The following is a 21,621-nucleotide window of genomic DNA, read 5'->3' on the forward strand; positions in this document are numbered from 1 at the left end:
ACTTTCAACTCCAGAGCTGTTAGGGGCTGGTGGTGTGGGCAGCCTAGTAAGAGGTGGTCTGAACGGATCTGCGAGACTCCCTGGTAATGGTGTCCCCCAGCCCTTGAATGGTAACGGCAATCTCCTTGGCTCCGGGCGGGTCTCTAAGGCTGCTTCCAAGGCCGGCTCAAAGGCTGGATCTAAAGCTGGCAGTGTGATCATCACTGTGGATCCACCCCTCGATCCAAATGGTAAAGACCAGCCACCAGCAGGAGATGCAGTGATAGACATCCCAGCAGATGGGAAGCCTCCATTGGAAGGAGAGGGGGGTAAAGATGAAGCAGGGAAGGAGGGATCCGTGAAAGGTGGCGAGAAAGCTGGAGAAGGAGCCGAGGGAGGAGCTAAAGAGGTCAGTAAACTATGGACAAATGCATTTTTCCCATTTTCGAATCGCATTTCATCAAGAATTCATATCTTGATACCAAGAAGTAATTCTGCGATGACATTAAGCAAATGCAAGTTGTTGATGTAAAATAGGATAAAAACAGCTTGCGGAGGAACCTTCTGTAGACTAGGCAGCAGCACTATAATTACTGGTGCTGAGTAAAGCTATCTTTCAAAATTTCATTTTCTTATATTTGCATGTGCTATTTTTAAAATTTTTATTCAATTTTTTGACTGGTAATGAATTCAAATCAAAGCATACACTGGCTTTATTGTGAAGGTATGACAGAGCCTTTATCAAGAGATATCTTTGATGATGTCTTATATTGGTCAGCTAACAGTCACCATTTTATGCCTTTAACCCCAGGGTGAGAATGCAGAAGGAGCCCCAGGAGTACCCTCTAAGAAGAAACTTGATGAGGATGAGGAAAATTCCCTTGACTGGTGGTCAAAATACTTTGCTACCAAGGTCGCTCTTGAGAAGGTATGTAGAAATAACAAGAATAAAAATGTTTTGATTGTATTTGTATTGTTATTTATCAAGTTATGATAATCTTCAGTATTCCTCGGTTTCATTTTGAACCCTGAATTTATTAGCCGATATGAAGATTATCGGCAAAATGAAGGAATACATGACATATGAAATAAATGATCTCCTATTCTCATGATTCGAGCCCAACCATGTCAGCGGCACCTTACTCCACTGGTACCCGGTCTGACCCGGCTGATGTTTTTTTTTAGCTTCAAGTACTAACGATAATCTCAAATTTTCCTTGAAATCACTGCTTTGACGAAGTAAAATTCAACAATAGGCTACGCATTGTCCGTAAATGACTCGCCGTGTATTAATACACGAGCCTCCTTGGTAGGGTAGAATGTTTGATCATTTTTATGCTAAAACCTTATAAATGAAAGCCTATTGTCAACAAAATTATAAACTAAAGTTATCGACTAAATACATGTATCTCTAAAGTGACATAATTTTTTCAGGTCAACTGATTTCTAAAACCCTTGCTTTTCAAATCACATGACTTGAAGCCGGTATCATTTCCAGCTTTTCAGGTTCAAAGGGTTAATGGGACTCACTGTATATTTAGTGTTCATACATGTATGAAGAAATCCCTAGGATTTGGTGTAAACATTGTTGATGAATTCAGATCAAAGAGCTTGGATTTGACCAATATATAACTTGATGCATTTATGTAGTCATCAAAACTAAAAAGTTATTTCTCTCTCTAAAAAAAGAGACACAACAATACATGTGGTCTTATTGTTTCTTGAAATCCAGTTTCATCATGCCAACTTATTTTTTCTTTGTTAAAGATATTTTGATGCACTTTATTTAGGGGCAAAAATTCAATTAAATTCATTAGGGTACAGGAAGACTTTTTTTCAAAGCATCAGGAAGATATTTATCCATCTATCTGTTGATACCATAAGTCAAATAGCTTTATAAAACAGTCACGTACATAGAGTAGAAGTTATAATCTCCATTTCATGTTATTGTTTTTATTCATGTTACACACAGGAGCAAATGGTGAGATTATGTCATGTTCTATTACTAGATAGTAGCATTTGTCATGTTATGGTCATAACACTAATCTACATGCTAGGACCTATGTCCATCTCCTGGCTAAATTGAGTTTAACATGGGATCAGTATTGTTGCTCATAATTGAGCCATCTTGTGTGTGATTTATATCCAGAAATATTCCATTCAAAAGTGCTAGAATTGAATGGAAATAATGAGCACGATCTTTTCTGGACATATATTTTTATTTCTTGATTTACATGTACACTAAATGAACTATAATGGACTTGGGTAATCCATAAATTGATATATACTCAATTGTGATGTTAGTAAAAAGGGCAGATTTTATCTTTTTTATTACCTCACACATTTTTCTAAGCCACTTTTCTTTTAGAATAATTTTTAAAAATATTTTTGTTCTAAAGAAATATTGCTATTGCATTTTATGTCATGATTTTATCATTAAAGTTGATGAGGATACAAGAATAGTTTTTCTCAAATCATGCAGGAAAAAATGCACATCTTACATGTATCTGGCAATTAGTCATTTACAAGTTAATGTGTATTGAATACAAACATGAATTTCTGACCCCCCCCCAAAAAAAAAATTATAATAAATAAATAAATAAAAAATCATGACAGTTGTTAAAGGTCAAGTCCACCCCAGAAAATTGTTGATTTCAATCGATAGAGAAAAATCAAACAAACCGTACGCTGCAAATTTCATTGAAATCGGATGTAAAATAAGAAAGTTATGACATTTTTAAGTTTCGCTTATTTTTCACAAAACAGCTAAATGCACAACTCAGCAATATACAAATGAGAGAGTTGATGATGTCCATCACTCACTATTTCTTTTGTTTTTTATTGTTTGAATAATACAATATTTCAATTTTTACAAATTTGACAATAAGGACCAACTTAACTTAACCATAAACTGTTAAAATAATGGTAATTCCACATGTTCAGGGAAAAATAAAACTTTGTTTCACTTGACAAGGAGGAGAAAATTAGAATATTTAACATTTCATATAATAAAATACAAAAGAAATAGTGAGTGGGTGATTTATCAGTGTGCCAATTTGCATACCGACCAGGATGTGCATATAACGGTTTTGTGAAATTAAGCGAAACTTTAAAATGTCATAACTTTCTTATTTTACATCCGATTTTGATAAAATGTTCAGTGTTTTGCTTGTTGGATTTTTCCCTTTTTTCAAATCAACTTTTTGATGGGGTGGACTTGTCCTTTAAGGTGAGCTCTGATTTTAGAACGTTTTTTGATAGAGATTAAAATGGACTCCTGTAGGCATGAGCCCAGTAAATTTGATTAAGAGCTCTATTCTTTAAAGTTATTCAATTTCAAATTATTTGTATCTACCAAAGTGAAAACATTCAGATTTTCACTCCAACTGTTGTATGAAATTTTTTTTTTTTCTGACTTATGATCTTATGATTTTCATTACAGATCGAGCATACTGATCTTATGATTTTCATTACAGATCGATCATACTGATCTTAAACAAATAGGAGTAATGCCGAAAATTTGTTAACAAATAAATTGTTATTTCATTGTATATTTGACATGGTTTTATGAAATACAAATGTGTTCTTATTAATTCTTAAGATGGGATCACCAACAGCATAATATATTTTACAGGATATAAAAACTGATTTTTTAGATTATCAGTTTATGGTGTCTAAAACTTTTTTTTACCAATTGATAAGCAGTCCCCCAATTACATACAGTAGACATTATTTACTGTAAAAATCTACTAATTACTTGGATAATTGTCTGCTGTAGCTGTGTGTTGTTAGAATGCAGTTCATTCTCAAATATTAGAGTAGATATTTATAAACAGTTTGATCCATGTTTTAGCTGTAAGTTTAGGATTGAATTGTGTGCATTTATTGTGGAATTACTTATGAAAGTAATTATTGGCAATGAAGGGATTCATCCTTAACACAGTGTTCGTTATCTGGTAAACAGAGTAAGAATTTGCCAACTAATCAATATTTTGTCAAAACATAAAATGTACTTTGTTATACCACTCCATAAATATTCCCTCAAAGAACATGTACTTATCTTTTTTATTTTCACGTTTATTGTGCAAATAGCGGATTATGGCATGCATTAATAACATGGTCAGTCTATAAATTAATGTAGTATTGAATGTTGCTGTGACAAAGCATTGCAATTTCCTCATCTTCTTACACCAAGTTTCATCAAGTAATTTAACAAAATGAAGTGGCACATGTTGCATTGGGATTAAAAATTAAGGGTGAAACAATTTTTTCTTTAAGATCTGCAGCTTCAAATATACATATATGTGACAGATCATACCGAAATGAGAGACAAGTCGCAGATTGAATTACTTAGAAAATCGACAAACTAATAAAATGGTCAAATTTTTTATGATATATTTTTTGATTTGTCAATGTTTTATGTTTACTCTGTTAAAAAGATGAGTGAAATTGATAACAGGAAAGTGATAAAAAAGCAATTTTTCCGCGAGTGTTTTTTTTTGTCAGTTGCAACTTTTTCTGACACTCCGCACGCTCCACTTGATCGAATTTCGCTCCATACTACGCTCCGCCCCTAGCAACGTAAGCCATTGTTGATTGGCTATTCATGAACATGTTGAAATGAACAGCGGCCAGGCGCTCGCTCGATCGATCGATAAGTCCAGGATACAGTTTTAGAAAGAAACATCGCGCTCAATAGGTATTCTGAAAAGCATGCTTTTTGACAAAAGTTTACAAACGGGACCAGGAGATGGAATAATACCTTATCCAGAGTATTTAGCCAAACTATAATCGCGAAATAAAAGCCAAGAACGCAGAGTATTCAAAACACGGTGTGTTAGTAAGGATTATTTTCCCCGGGTAATTTTCATTGAAAATAACAAGAACATAATTATGTTTCAGATTCTCTCATCATAGGCCTATGATCAGGATGTTTTCATTAAGAAATTTATTAGATAGCGTTTTCCAAAGAAACTAATTGTTCAAATCCTTAAAAGTAATTACTTTTCAAAATCTATTGTCACGTAAAATCAGGTTTCACTTAAAAAGTGCATTATGATTGTTAACACTTTATTATATCCCCTATCTTTTGTCTACCTTTCTTCTCTCCTTCCTTCTTTACATCATTTATCTCTTATTTATTATGTTTTTTCTTTTCCTCTCCCCTTTCGTTCTGTCTTCTCCTTCGGTGTTTTCTCTCTCTCTCTCTTTAAAATTATTTATTCGTTTCCCCTTCTTTATCATCCCTCTTTTGGTTCTTTTTTGGTTCTTTCGTTCCTCTTTACATTTCTCTGTTTTTCGTTCTTTGCCCACTTCGATCTCCCCCCGTGGTTTCGTCCTTCTTTCCTTCTCCCTTTCCCTTTCTTATCCCTCTGTCTTATTCTCTTCTTTTTCCTTTTCTTATTTTCTTTTGCCTTTTGTTCCTCTGTATGTTTTTTATTTCTTCCCCGTTTATCCTTTTTGCCCGTTTCGAGCCATTTGTCTTGGCTTTCCCTTTGCTTACCCTCTCCGTCTTATTCCTCTTCTTTTCACTTTCCTCCTTTTTTTCTTCTGCCTTTCGTTCCTCTTTCTAATGTCTGTTTTTCGTTCTTCACCTGCTTTAATCTTCTTTTTTGCTGTTGTTCATTTTCCCCTTCTTATCCCCTGTCTTATTCCTATTTTCTTCTTCTTCTTCATGATCTTCTTCTTCTCGATCCGCTTCTCCTTATTCTACTTTTCCTCTTTTATACATGTACATGTTTTTCTACCCTTATAATTCTTATTCCTCTTCTCATTCCTATCCACGTGTATTATGTACCACAAATCTTGTGAATTTTACAATACCACAAACACAGGGGTGGATGCAGCTTCCTCCAATAGGGGGGGGGGGGTAGTCCAAACAGTCGGTTCTGACCTTTATTCTTATGAAACAACATAAAAGTGTAATTATCTCATGAACCCTATTTAAATAGTACGAGCGCAAAGCGCGAGCTGGAAAAAATAGATTCCCGACCTACAATAAACTGGACACTATATTCATGTTATAAATCATGAAAATGATGGGTACTTGATATCTTCCTACATTCATAATGCGAGTGCGATAATTTAAGATAATTAAGATAATTAGACAATTTAAGCACGTTTTAAATAAAGAACAAGTTACGTATTAAATAACATTTATCATTATTTTGACATATAGGACCGAAAGATTCTAAGGATACTTTCATTCATCATATAAAAAATATGACTATCTTCATATTCCTCTTCCTAAGCGCGATGTGAAACTTGTTGCTATTCTATTCCGAGAATTAGGAATTCATGAAAATATCTTATTGATATAGGTAAGCACAATGAGAGCATGAAATTTGTTGAGATTGAGGAGTGAAAGCTGGACATTTTAAGCACTTTTGCGAACGCACAGCGCAAACTAAAAAAAAAAATGTGGATATTCACATGGTATAAAACGGACATTTTACAGAGCATTTTAAAAAGTCAATTTGTATATCAAAACAAAAAATGAAAGCCCGATGTCCGTACTGAAACATCTCCCCCGACCTTATTTTATTAACTCCTTTTCCTCCTCTTACAGTGTGTATTTCCTCTTCCTTTTCCCTCCTCTGTACTTATCCCCTTTTTCTTTCTTTCCCTCCTTTCCCCTTATTTGCGCTGCCAATGGGAGGGGGGCATCGGTCCCCCTGGATCCGCCTATGCAACAGTTGCGTTACATGATTTGTTATGCATGGGTGATACACATTACAGTAAATTATTATTCAAACACTGCAACAAAAGAAAGAAGAAAAAATCCCTGTGATTTTCCCTTTCATCCCCCCCCCCCCCAAGCAGGATGTTGATACTCCTTTGTTATAAAAAGGGCCCACTCATGGGGGATTTTAATGGGAGAGATTACCTCATTGTCGAGGGTCTAACGGGGATACTTTGATGTCTCATTCCCTTTAATTGAACCTCTTTTTTCAACAAACCGTATCCTAAGCTTTGGGAGCTTTGTAAGGTATCAGAAGAAAGCTTATGCCTCCATAGTGTTGGTTTGGTGATGACATTTCAAGGGAGGAAAAAATCACAGTAAATATGGAATAAAATGATGCGTATTATTGTTTTAAATATGATAACACCATGTATTAAAAATGAAAATATTTTATACCCTACAGTTTAACAATGTTTTGTTATCAAGTATTGAAGATTTATCGCAAGTTGATTTGGAAGACTCAATAACGGTGTACCAAGAATGCGTGTTCCTGAAATAATGAGGCAAAGGCAGGGATTTTTAGAGGCGCATAATGAACATGACGAAACATTTAACATGAGCTTGATTTTTTAAAACAGTATATGCTTTGATATTATACAACAGAGTAGAGCAAACACATGATATACCTTATAACACGTTTGATCTATAAGAGACAAGATCGAGCAAATTATTCTCACTGTCTCAATAATATAAGCATTCATAAAACGTAAATTTGTAATGGAAAAATTAAAAAAAATGATGGCCTATATCCATTATAACAGGTTCATATTAATAGAAAACAAAGACATTAACTATTTTACAAGGATAATTTATTTAATTGGACCATGCGTTGACTGCAGTCATAGTGACTCGCTTTACGCGATTGTCATTCAAAAAACACGTTGACACAACGAAACCATTGGAACCCCCCCCCCCATGGTTTTATATCCGACCTTTTCTTACAATGATTAGGTAGAGCATGCATGACATTTTTATTTCTTTGATAAAGATATCAATTACTTGTATAATCAAGAACTTTCTACAACCTCCTTGGTATAATCACGGAAATTAAAACAAAATGTAAAATTGCCGCTGTCTTGCTTGCCGCGATCGCACGTGCCCTAGCGGTTGAAGCCTCCTCATTGGTCAATCGTTTCACTATTTTGGCAAGCGGTTGCTAGGGCATTCCGGTTAGCATAGCGGTGACAAAGTAGACTTTTTCCTGGTGCGGAGTCAAAACGGAAGTCAAACTTCAAAAGCGTTTTTCTCTTGATTTTGATTTCCAAGATCCCAATTCTTTTTGCATTCTAATGCTAATATCTCCACTAATACTTACTCTTAAGGGTCAAGTGATACATCAAAATAAAGGTAAAGAAACGGGGAATAATAATCACTAAAAAAATTGGATTTGAAAAATTCCGACTTGTCTCTCATTTCGGTGTGACTTGTCACATATTTTTAATATGGAGTTATATATAATTGACATAAAATTTAATCAAATCAGTATTAGAACCTGAGCATTTGATCAATAAATTGATATAATCTAGTTTCCCCAGTGGCATGAAAGTGCAAAAATACAGTGATATATTGTTCCAGTCCTGTCATAACTGTTATATAAGTATTATTTTTTAATGATCATTAGAATAAGCCTAGAGATATTGAAAGTACAGGACATGTGCACATATACACTTTCACACAACGGTTTGTATAAAAAGTATTGGTAGAATTTAATAAAGATTTGAACTACATGTAGTCGGGTTGCCTTCTAAAAGAATGTATTATGTAATTTGTGCCACATCATTTTGTTAAATACACATTTCAAAATTGTGATCATCATTGGGATTTGTACATGTATCACCATCATCATCACCATCATTGTCACCATTATCATCACCATCAGTATCCTCATCACTATCATCATCACCACCACCATCATCATCATCATCAACAAAGCCACAATAACAATATTACCATCATGGTCATCCAAATCATCAACACCATTGTTATTTTTTTCATCATCGTCCTCATCAATAAGGACTTTTTATTTTTAAAAGTCACCCCAAAAAAGATTTTTTTTTAACGATCTAATAGCTCTTTAAAAAAGATCGTTCTAAGATTTAACATGATATTTGTCAAAATTGATCTGTAATATTATAACCAACACAAGTTCTTGAATGAATGTAGAAGAATGACAATATTTATAACGCATAACTTGTATATCATGTGTATTATATAATTTTGCAACTTCAAGTGCTGAGAGTATGAAGAACAGGGATTAATCTTTTATATTATCTAATTTTCTCATTTTAATGCTTGAAGGCCAATCACTATTTTGGCTATTTACCAAGAACCTGGCCCTATTGACTTATTGTTGGTTTGGGGTTGCAGCTAGATCACTTATAGTGCCATGCTAATCAAAAAGTCCCTATATCATTCCCATCATGTTAGTAAAGTAAATATTCATATCACATTGATTATCCATTCTTGCATTGATTCATGTGACAATCATCGTGTGATGGAAATTAACTATGTTTTGTTAATGTTTCAAATATGATTATTGTAATGTTCTGCACATTTACAGCGGTCGCAAAAAGGTCAAGGGGTATGTTGATTCAGCCTTTGGTCTAATTCTGAAGTCTAACCATACTTACATGTATATTTCAACATGCATGCCCTAATATTGTATTATGACATTATAATAAAGCAATCTCATTATAACAAGATTTATCTAATTAAAGGGATGGTCCAGGCTGAATAAATTTATATATTAAAGGGATGCTCCGTCCAGGCTGAATAAATTTATATCTCAATAAATAGAGTAAAAATCTCAGAGCAAAATGCTGAAAACTTGATCAAAATTGGATAATAAATAACAAAGTTATTGAATTTTAAAGATTTGCATTATTCCTGTGAAACAGTTCTAGGCACGTCTTCATGAATATTCATTAGATGGGCTGATGATGTCATATCCCCCATGTTCTTTTATATTTTATTATATGAAATGAGGTTTATTCAAAATTTTGCTACCAAGAACTAAAACAATTGGATTGACAACTGATTAAATGCATTTAGTTATTTATTGCCGCAAATTATTTCATCATAATGGAGACACATCATTTACACATGTATGAAAAAATGAAACAATTATGATTTCATGTACTAACATAGGAAAAAGGAAAGTGGAGATATGACAACATCAGCCCACCTAATGAATATTCATGACAATGTGCATATAAATGTTTTCACAAAATATTGACAAATTTTAAAATTCAATTACTTTGTTATCCGATTAAGATGAAATTTTCAGCATTTTGCTCTGTGAATTTACTCTTTTTATTTAGTTATAAATATTTTCAACCCAGGCCATTCCTTTAAATACCATATTTCAAATTTGTAACCGTAATCTTTTGTCTTCATATCATTAAAATTATTTGAATACTCTATAGAGAGATGATGATAATAGAGTTAAATATGAAAAATGCAAATTTTGATTTGAAAGCAAATTATTAATTTGAGAACTGCACTCAGTCAGTATGACGTAACTTGTTTAAATCAGTTTGGTATCATGGTTGACTTTCAATTCAAATAATATCATCCCGTATCTAATAGTATTTATTCATGGTTTCTATCTTGTGTATTTATAATTCATCCATTGTACATTAGCTAACAAATGTGTAATTCATAAAGTTTTCATAAACTTTGTTTTTCTCATGATTTTTTTATCAATTATTCATAATTGTGATACTGGGGAAATAGGAATACGAAGAGGTAAGAATATGGTTTTCCTTTCCAATGTGATCCTCGTTTTGTTTGAAGTGTGTTTTTTTTTTTAATTGAAATTCAACGTTGATGAATGAATATTTCTTTCAAGTGTTTTTTTTTTATTCTTTACTTCTTTTATTTTAGAGAAAAAGACCTTTATTCACGTACATATGATACATCTGGAAATCACAATTTATAGTTGGAGATTTGCATCATTCCATCCAGCTATATTTGGTGTCCTTTTGAAGAAAAATCTTTTAAGAAATTGGAAGCTCTAGAGTAATTGAATTGCAGATTTCATGACAATCAATATAGTGTCGATCGTTAATATATTTACAAAGACAGCTCCTAAATGTAGCATATTCAAACCACTTGAAAATCTTATAAAATATCAATATATCTTTTGTGACTTGTAGATAAAACTTTTCTGTTTGCATTGTGATGTATAACTTTGTGTTATATATTATCACTTCATTTAAAAGTTTATATTGTTAACATTTCAATCCAATTTAGCATTTCATTTATGTTCTTTAACCCAGTTTAGCACAATTTGATACCTGTATAATTAATGCACATTTTCCATGGCCCCGAGCTTTTTCTGTTTGCATTATTTTATTTCTAATTTAGCATAGTGAACACTTTAACCCAATTGAGCATTTCATATATTCTTTAACCCATTTAACATGACTTTGATTTTAATTTTAATATAATTATTACACATTTACACCCTTTCCACAATTTTCATGTATCATGGACATAGGGCTCATTGAGTTGAATAAAAAGGAAACATCATGTAAAACACATTTTCATTTCATATCCTCCACATCATAATTGTTTTAGGGCATATCGGAATAGTGTTTTTTATGGGGATTTACCATGAAACTAACGACAGGCTTTGAAAATATTTCAGAATTGTTCAAAATGTTGTAAATCAAAGCATATTAAAGTCATAATTGAGCATTGTAATCAAGGATTTAGAGCAAAAAACTACATGGTGTTTACTGATATGCATAGCTCACCACACCACTCATTTTGGTGTTAAAACAGCACCACCAGCATTACCGACGACCACACCAAGCATTTGACACCAGTAGTTCATGGCGTCAGTTTAACACCCAATGTTGTAATTATAACACATCCTGTTTGTTATTTCAACACTTTTTGGAGTTACATTCACACTACGAGGTGTATTTTAACACCTGACAGTATGGTCATCCCATAACACCAACTGGTGTCCCTTTTAACACTGTAAAAATACTTTTTACCCCAAACACAGAGGCCCATATTCTGAAGTTAGGTTTAATTTAGACCATGTCTAGCTTTGTGCTAACGTTATAGAAAGCCCAAAATATCAAAATCTTCCTTACATTGTATGTTACTTATGTTTAATGTGGCGTTTCCTAACTCGTGAATGGTGAAGAAAGCTATCTTATTTATCCTTCCGAAACTGTTAAGAATGATTTGAGAGAAAAATGAACTGATACATTGAAATTCTACTGTTAGAGATTTATGCCACCACTGGCTATCCATAGTGAAACCACAACTTTAAACCGGAGTTTAAATCAAACCCGACATCAGAATACATGCCAGAGAGTTCAGAATTACTGGCTTAAAACTCACTGCACTCAATGTCCACTGGTAAATTGAAAGTTAATAAGGCAATGAGACTAACACTAACCCTAATAAAACACTAACAAAATAAATCATTTTTTATAAATTTTTGTTGGTTAGTGTATCTATTATTCTTTTTAAAGTAAGTTGGGTCGGCCTTTTTATAAGGATATTTTGTTCCTTTTTGGCTTCTTCCCTCTCAATGCTTTTTTTGTAAACATTTATGTATTTGATGTTATCTATACTTTGTTCCCATGTATTTTATAAGTTATGTTCATTTTTATGCAGAGAACAAAATAAACTTGAATTGAATTGAATTATTGTTATTACAGGTACTTATATTGATGTGTCTTGAATTCCTGCAGCTCTGTTATAGACTTATACAGCGTCATTATGTGTCCATTGATCTTTCTACATACTTCCACAGTGTATTCTGCAAATGAGTTTATTCTCTATTACTCAGATATTATTGATTTGAATCAAATGGATTTAAAAAAAAATTGAATATTTGTTTTTGATTGTTTGTAGGAGCAAGATCAAGCTGACGGCAATGAAGATATAGACCTAGAACAACCACAAAATGAAGGTATATATGATGTTATCTTAGAGGGCTAGTGATTAGTTATCTGTTTAAAAGTATTCCACTTTGGTTTACCAGGTGAATAAGCAAGTGAATTATCATGGTCAAGAACACGTATATATTCTTAAAAGGGTGTATTATCTGTTTGTCGGTTCTCAGTATAGCTTATAGCTGACTATAGCTATTAGTTTTGAAGTCCCACGTAACTTAAATAGATGCAATAAATTGTTAAATTAATCTTATCTAAAAAATTAATCTAAAGAGTTTGCGATCGACGGGTCATGTGATCCAGTGGTTAGAGCATTGGACTCATAATCGCAAGGTTGTGAGTTCAATTCCCCACTCTTCCATCGTCTCCACTTTGATAAAAAGACCTATATCTGTTGTCTTTAAGGTCAGCCACTATCACTGATTAACCCAGACGTTAAATGTTTCCTAGGTAATTGGTTATATACCAGCTTGGCGTTTACCAGCAAAACGCTGTCCTGCGGAGTTCCTACAGGAGTTTCCATAAACAGGAAACAGAAACAGATTGTCAATATTAATTTTATGTTTTTGGTATGTTTTACCCCCTCCCCCTTCACCCCCAGAGCTGATAACAATAGATACCACTGAGAAGAAGGAAGGGAAGCCGGAGGAGGGTAAGAAGAAGGGCGGGGCACTAAAGAAAATGGGCGGCGGCCTAGCTGCTGCAAAGAAGCTCATGAAGAAAGGTGACGGAGACGAAGACAGTATGATGGATATGAACCAAGAGGTAACATCAAAATCAATATGTTCTCTTTAAACTAACTTCCCTATATGACCTACATTTGGTCTAGCAGCAATATCACTTGCATTTTTACCTTTGAAGATAAAGCGTTAGGGTCGCAATAGGTTTTTTTCACCCACAAATGCTAGATTGTTAGAAAATAGAATAGATGGTGCGAAAATATTTGCAAGAACTTGGGAAATTAATAGAATTTAAAAGTGTAGATGCCCACTTCATATATTTTTCTGCACTTTGGGCAATCATTATCACTTTGAAAAAAATATAATCTGCAGCATTGATAACTAAGTTTAGTTTACTTTTGGTTGATTAGTAGTTTAGGTGTATGCAAGCAGATGACAAAATAATGAATAGCAAATTGATTTTGCAAAGTATATGATGCCTGCTGCGTAGAAATAGTACATTTGATTTGTAGAAGGAATGCATGTAGATGTAGAAAATCAAATTCTTGGAGTAGGCCTAGATCATTTTGCACAATTTATAACTCGCTGATAATCATTGAGTACTGAATTTATCATTCGAACTTGTAAGTCATTTGGAAATGCATATTCATCTCAATCTTATTGAACTCATTTTATCAGTTGTTCATTTGTTAGCTCTAATTCGCCATGTAATTTTAAAGGGACTGATTCATGATTAAGATTTTCATTCATTGTTAGTTATCAATAACATTTACCCAATGGGATGATTAATTTCCGTATATATCACATTGTAATTTTGCTTTTCCATAAATTGCATTAATATGGTACTAATTAGTAATAAAAACTCAAAATATGAATGCTATTTTTAAATAAGAAGTGAAAATAACATGCATTTTATGCATTGATTACGATTCATTCAGTCCACATATTTTGGTAAGGAAATGCAGACAAGAATCATAATTAAATTAAAGTATAATTATATATATATATATATATATATATATGTATAGCTGTCTCTCCTTTTATAAATAATGTTCTAAATGTTTGATTCTATGACTAATGTACAGCATTTTAAAAGTATCACACATAAACATAGCATTTCACTATCATTGGAATTATGAAATGAAAATCACTAAAAATGATTTAGATTTTTTTATGGTTGTTTGACTATACATACTCTATTTGTGATTTTATTATCTGACATATACTGTCCCTTATTCTGAACTCTGGTTTGAATAATTTAGATTAAGGTCTAAGGTTGTGGTTTAGCTATGGAAAGCCGGATGTGACACAAATCCGTAGCACTACAGTTTCAATCTATGAGCTCGTTTTACATTCAAGTCATTCGTGATCGCCTGGGAATGATAACTGAAACAATTTTCTTCATCGATCATTAAAGCATGCAAAAACAACGTAGTAAACAGAAGAAACGTACAGTGAAAACCGAGTCTTGACATTTTTTAGCTTTCCATAGTTGTCACACAGAAGTAAGCCTTGGTGTTAAGTTCAACTGGCTTTCAGAATACAAGACAGTGGGATCATTACATCGTACATGCATAATATATATTTGTCATTCATTTTTTTCTGTACTTTAACTGCAATACGAAGGAAGAGGTAATAATGTTGTGTTCTTTGTGCCATAGTCTGCAGTAGTTTGCTTTTAGATTCAGCTTTTTGTTTGTTTGTTTGTTGTCTGGCTGAATGATTTTGAATTCATAAAATTACACTGCACTGTATAGGTCCCACCCACCCACTCAGCCCACCTACACCCACACTCACACCTGAAAGCCCTCAAACAGACACTCTTCTTTCCCTTTGATAAACAGATGATCAGTTTGTTTGTACAGTTTTGACACTTGTGAAATAATATCTTGGTATTTGGCAAATTCTAGAAAGCAAATCAGATCCTTAAATTAAAGTTCAGAAAAGAATGGAAATACTTATTGGGTCATTATTTATATCAAACCAGATTTGAAGAGCACTTATTACACATTGCCTTCAAAGGTACATTAATATTCATCAACATGGTCTATCTAACACATGAAAGATATATACTTAGATATCATTATCTTGCCAAGATATGAAATGCGTTTTAAAGAATTTGTACACCCCACTCTCCCACCATAGTGTAATGTATGGTATTGCTCCCATACTCCATGTTTGTGAAGCAAACTAGATTTGCTTTAATAAATATATATTTTGAAGCTTTTCTTGAATATTAAATGGATTATTCTACAAAGGAAAAACAATTCCAAGAAATTTTATTGAAAGAGCCCATTAAGTTTCCTAAACCGGGTCAGTTATGTATTAATTTACTGCAGTTTCAAAATGCATCAGATTTCCTGTATGCTTTGCTATCGATCTTTGAATTGAAACCGCTTTTGAATTTAATTACAATTCACAAAGGTAGACTGTGAATATATCATACATGAACTAATCAACCAACAACCAACTCCCACACCATGCCAGATTGTTTAGCGTGTGAATGGCTTTGTAGGGATGGTCTGGGCTGAAAGTATTTATAGCTAAATAAATATAGTAGAATTCACTGAGCAAAATGCCGAAAATTTCATCAAAATCGGATAACAAATAACAAAGTTATTGAATTTTAAAGTTTAGCAATATTTTGTGAAAACAGTCGTCCTGAATATTCATTAGGTGGGCTGATGTCACATCCCCACTTGTTCTTTTGTATTTTATTATATGAAATTAGGTTTATTCAAATTTTTTCCTCCAAGAACTAGAAAAATTGGATTGACAACTGATTTAGTGCATTAGATATATTGCTGCAACTTATTTCATTATAAGGGAGACATATTATTCACACAAGTATGAAATAATGGAAAAATTATGATTTTATGTAATAACATAAGAAACAGAAAGTGGGGATGTGACATCATCAGCCCACCTAATGAATATTCATGACGACTGTTTTCACTTTAAACTTCAATAACTTTACTATTAGTTATCCGATTTTGATGAAATTTTCAGCATTTTGCTCAGTGAATTCTACTCTATGTATTACGATATAAATATTTTCAGCCCAGATCATCCCTTTGTAACCATAGATGATAAACCTTGCAGTCATGTTAATGCTTTAGTTGAATGCTTTTGATTTACAGACAGGACCTCCAGGATCATTTTGGGTTTGTGCCACAATATGATTTTCATCACTTTTGTTTTCTCTAATCCATTTTAACATTTTCTTTCCTTTCCATCTTCCGCTTCATCCTTTTGAATTTGAAATTTGTTAACCATGTCATGCAATGTGGATGTTTTATTATGTTTTTGTACCCATTTGGATAGCCTTTTTGGTGTGCATTTTATGTTCTTCCTGCTTATGATCCTTAACACACTGTAGCTCTATCGCATGGTGTTTTAAAGTAAAATATATTTATCTCCCATTAATTACTCAGTAGACTTTTTTACTTCAGAAAAAGATATTGTTAAAGGAGAATGAAACTCTTGGAGCAAGTTAGCTTTTGTGAAAGCAGAAAAATCAAAGAATAAGATCAACAAAACTTTGAGTAAAATAGGACTAGCAATAGAAGAGTTATGAGCATTTGAATGTCGAGATCACTAATGCTATGGAGATCCTCCCATTGGCAATGCGACCAAGATCTATGATGTCACAGATGAACAACTCTCCCTTTTGGACACTGAAAATATACCCCAAAACATCTCTTTTTGCTCATTCTAATCATATGACAAACGATTCATCAATGATATAATGTTGTGAAACCTCTGTACTTGTCCTCTCATAAACACCTCACCTCTCATAAACACCTCACCTTGTGATAGACTCTATAAAAGTGAGAATATAAGTGAAATAAGTACTAAAGTAATGAGGGAGTTGTACGTGTGTGACATCACAGATCTTGGTCGCATTGCCAATGGGAGGATCTACATGGCATTAGTGATCTCAATATTCAAATGCTCATAACTTTCTTATTATTCATTCAATCTTCTTCAAACTTTCAACAATATGTTTCTTTGATATTTCTCTTTGGTATGGATTCTGCTGGTTTCAAGGGTTTCATTCTCCTTTAAGATAATTGCATTGTTTAAGCAATTCTTCTCAGGGATTATAATACAATTTTATATCCAAGACATAGACCAATTGAGATACTGTGGTCAAGTTCTGGGATATATGTTTCACAAAGATAGATATCATACTTACATTCATATAATTGCAAGTATGATATAGTGTGCATGTCTTGATCAATGAGGTTGCCTGTTTATATAAGTGTGTTAACCATATCTAGGCTGGTGTGGGGCCTTGAACCCCCCATCCTTCTCAACGCTTCAATGACAATGACAAACAAAAGGTTAAAAAAAGGAAATACACAAGAAATTGCAAAAAAAACACAAAATGATACATATCAAATCAATCTAATATTGCGAGGTTTTTCATGTACATTTCCTAAAAACCCCACTGTAGAGTTTCTACACCATAAATTAGAAAATTTGAACTTTATTAAGAGGAAAAAGTATGATTTAATAATGCATAAATTAGCATAATCAATTAATGGCAATTTGCATGAAATTGAAAAAATATAAAATTTTGTAAATTGTGTGCCAATTTTTGGTGTAATTGGCGGCCGAGATCTCAAGGGGGGCCTGCAAGCCCCCCCCCCCCCCCCTCCCCTGCAACATTTGACATCCAAAACTACCCCGGCCTAGATAGGGTTAAGTCATAAATAGTTCTTTGTGAAATACCCCCTGGATTTGGCTCTCATACATGTAGACCAAGCCTGAAAGGTACGTCACAGCCTTGCAGATACGATGAAGAAATATCAGACTGAATGGAGTATATGTTTTGAAGATCTTTTGCTGGTGCATTCATCAGCTGATCAGGGGTGTGTTTCATGAAACAAATATTCAGGGATTTTTCACTGGCAACTTTGCTCTGAGCGAATTAGATGCGAGGATTTTGGTAGCTTATGACAATTGTTGGTGAAAATCACTCTCTATTTATTTCATGAAATGCTCCCAAGACACCTTATCCAATGTCTTTGCAACTGTCATAAGTAGATTTTTTTTAAATATATTTATTCAGGTCCAGACCCATAGAGCTATTAAGTTATCTCATTGCTTTCGAGGTTCTTTCCCGTTTTATCTCACAAAGTGCTTATTTAGTAGTATTAAAAATTAAACAAATCTTTCCTATTATTCCTAGAACATGCACTTGCTTCTATTTCACCTGTACTGCCAAAATGTCCTCTGCCAAACTTTTGAAAAAAAAGTTTACTAACTTGATCATGTTTAAGCTAATTAACTTACAGTCTGGAAAATGCCAGAAGCCTAATAGATTTTAATTGATTATTTGAGCTTTCACGCAATGGCTTCACTATTGTATACTGTTTGATGACTTGTGTAATTTCTTAGAATTCTGATGATAATAAAACATGTAACTCTGAGAGGGCCTTTAAAGGTCAGGTCCCTACTCCCCCCCCAAAAAAAAAAATTAATAAATATGTTGGTTGTATCAATAGAGAAAGATCACACAAGCATTACGCTGAAAATTTCATCAAAATCGGATGTTGAATAAGAAAGTTGTTACATTTTAAATTTGCGCTAAGTTTTCACAAAACAGTAACATGTATAAACACAACTCTGACATAATTATGCAAAGGAGAGAGTTGACGGTGTCTCTCACTCACTATTTCGTTTGTTTTTATCGTTTTGATTTACAATGTTTCAGTTTTTAAGGATATGACAATCATGACCTTGACTGAACCACAAAATGATGAATACTCCACATTTTCAGTTTATTTCACTTGAGAAAATGAGAATATTTAATCTTTCATGTAAATACAAAATGCAAAAAGTGTCACAACTTACCCCGCCTTCCCTTACTAATATAAACTTCATATCCTCTAATGAAATTATAGTGAGTGGGTAATTTCATGAGTCCAGGATGTGCATATAATTGTTTTGTGAAATTAATTGAAAGTTTATAATATCATAACTGTTAGTTTACATCCAATTTCAATGAAATTTTCAGTGTAATGCTTGTTTGATTTTTCTCCTTTTATTCAAATCAACTATTTGTTGGGAAGGACTTGTCCTTTAAGGTTATTGCGCAGGAAAAGATTATGGTGGTGCTTTATTATTATATTTCTTAACTGTGATATTTTTCATAAGTCGCAAGTTATTTTGATACGCAAAGATATTATTCAAATTAAAATATCATACTTGAAAGTTGGGCTTTAGCGAGAATGGTTTCATGTCTTTGGGGTCACAATAATCTGACTTTCATCTTTCAAACAGAAGGTTTGGAAATCGACTCAACTAATTGCATCTTTTTGTGGTCTTGTTATATTGTATTTATGAGTATGATAAGTTTTTTGCATGGTAGAATTCTCTAAGCATGCAAGTCAATATTCTTAGTATACGACAGTGCATGGAGTTTGTGTGCATCATGAGTTGATAATCATTCAGCATGTTTTTTTTTGCATTGTAACAGCATCTTTTACAATACATTGTACACACGCACTAGTGTTTGTATAAATTTTCTCCATAAAATTGAGAACATATTTTACTTATACTATTAAGGCAAGTCCATTGCCACAACAAAGTTGATTTTAGAAGATAGAGACAAATCAAAGAAGTATAATTCTGACAATTTTTTCTTCTTCATTGGATGTAAAATAAGATTATGTCATTTTAAAGTTTCATATTTCGCACACTCACTATGTGCATATACATCCTTTTGTTTGTCAATCAAATTTCGCAAAAATTTGAAGATATCCTAACTTTCTTATTTCACATCCAGTCATGATGAAATGCATGTTCACCGTTATGTTGGTTTGAGTTTTCTCTTTTCATTCAATCTTTCGTTTGGGTGGACTTGTCTTTGGTATAATCTCATTGGGAGCATTTCATTAAGGGACCTGTCAGACGGCTTTATCAAACAACTCCTGCATCAAGGTCTGACATCTTGTCGGACAAAAATGTGATGAAACGCTTCCTGATGATATGCTTTTGGATTTTTTTTTTAATACTGTCTATTCCGGACCAGAGATTTCTTTTGCAATATTTTCTCTGAGTCGAGGTTTTTGTGTAAAAATAAATATCCGCTGTACCAGCATCAAGCAATTGTCTTGGTCTTTCCAGCCATTTATTTTTTCAAGACATTAAAATCTTGTAAGGGCTTTGGGGACGGGGATTATAGTAAACTTTGATGTCATATTTTCTCTGCAATAGGTTGGCACTGTTGATGACTACCAGTGGTGTTTGTATGATGAAATAATATTCATAATGGACTATTGATATGTTTAGATCTTTGCTTATAAGGAATCTTCTTCTATTATTAGATCATAAACAAATTTTACTATTATTGAATTCTGCATCCAAACATTGACTAGAATTAAAATAATAATGTTTTTTCTCCTCTTTCTCCCATTTTTTGTGTCATTTTAATCCAAACAGGAGGATATAGATGTCTGTCTTATTCAGGTGAGATTTTAAGAATTATTTTTGTATTTCTGTTTTCTATAGGATCATGGATAATGTAAAACGTCTCTATTTGTACAATCCAATTGTATAAGGGGCTGTCACACATGGACATTATAGCCGGCATATCTTGCAGGGAAAAATCCTGGAGCAATTTCACCCCTGAACTTGCTCAAAAGAGCCCAGGAAAATTGAGAAGCCTCCAAAATTCCCCATTCAATGCAATATGTTAAAGCTTATCCAGTGTTGCAGATTTAGGCAATTGATTGTGAAAAGTAGCCCCTGAAAATAAAAAAAAAAATAAAAAATACCTGGTAGGCCTAGCTATGCTGACATACGGTATTGCAAGCCATTTTTTCTAATGGCTATTTATTGATATTGGGAATTGCTTTTTTTTTATAAAGCACAAAATGTTCTTTTGATAAACAGAAATCGTTTTCTTGATTCTTGATATTTTATGTTGACAAAAAAACAACTAACATTACCAATGGTATGATTGATGCAAATCAATGAATAAAGGTCAATGAGAAAATGGGCTGCCATACCATACGTTGGCATGCTCCATTCTAATTCTGTTTTTAAACTTTTCCTTCAGCATTTTTTAAACAAATATACATGTCCATCAGGCAGGAAATTCAACTTATTTATATGATGATTTAAAAAAAAAGATCTTACATTCATCACAGTTGTAAGCTTAATTACAATAAAATACATGTAAATAAGACAGAAATTACAAAGAGAATTTATTGCTGGTCAAATCGGTGTAATATGGCAGTGAGCTTGTGTCACAGGGTTTTTTTTGTGTTGAACCCTGATGGGGGCT

At 33.1% G+C, this 21,621-nt stretch overlaps 1 protein-coding gene across 8 annotated transcripts in view; it reads left to right on the forward strand.

Annotated features, from left to right (window-relative positions):
• The window catches only part of LOC135157275 (otoferlin-like), a 105,366-nt gene that overhangs the window by 57,730 nt on the left and 26,015 nt on the right, over positions 1–21,621 (forward strand). For 6 of the 8 annotated variants that reach the window (XM_064112325.1, XM_064112329.1, XM_064112330.1 and 3 more), the window contains 6 exons: positions 15–388; positions 791–907; positions 4,072–4,098; positions 12,602–12,659; positions 13,244–13,407; positions 20,775–20,801. In XM_064112325.1, coding sequence (XP_063968395.1) covers positions 15–388; positions 791–907; positions 4,072–4,098; positions 12,602–12,659; positions 13,244–13,407; positions 20,775–20,801 — 767 coding nt within the window. Of the gene's footprint in view, positions 1–14; positions 389–790; positions 908–4,071; positions 4,099–9,281; positions 9,303–12,601; positions 12,660–13,243; positions 13,408–20,774; positions 20,802–21,621 lie in introns of all 8 variants that reach the window. The other 2 variants (XM_064112327.1, XM_064112331.1) reach the window with 1 other exon arrangement.

This window comes from Lytechinus pictus, chromosome 17 (genome assembly GCF_037042905.1).
Source record: "Lytechinus pictus isolate F3 Inbred chromosome 17, Lp3.0, whole genome shotgun sequence".
In the NCBI taxonomy this organism is placed as follows: domain Eukaryota; kingdom Metazoa; phylum Echinodermata; class Echinoidea; order Temnopleuroida; family Toxopneustidae; genus Lytechinus; species Lytechinus pictus.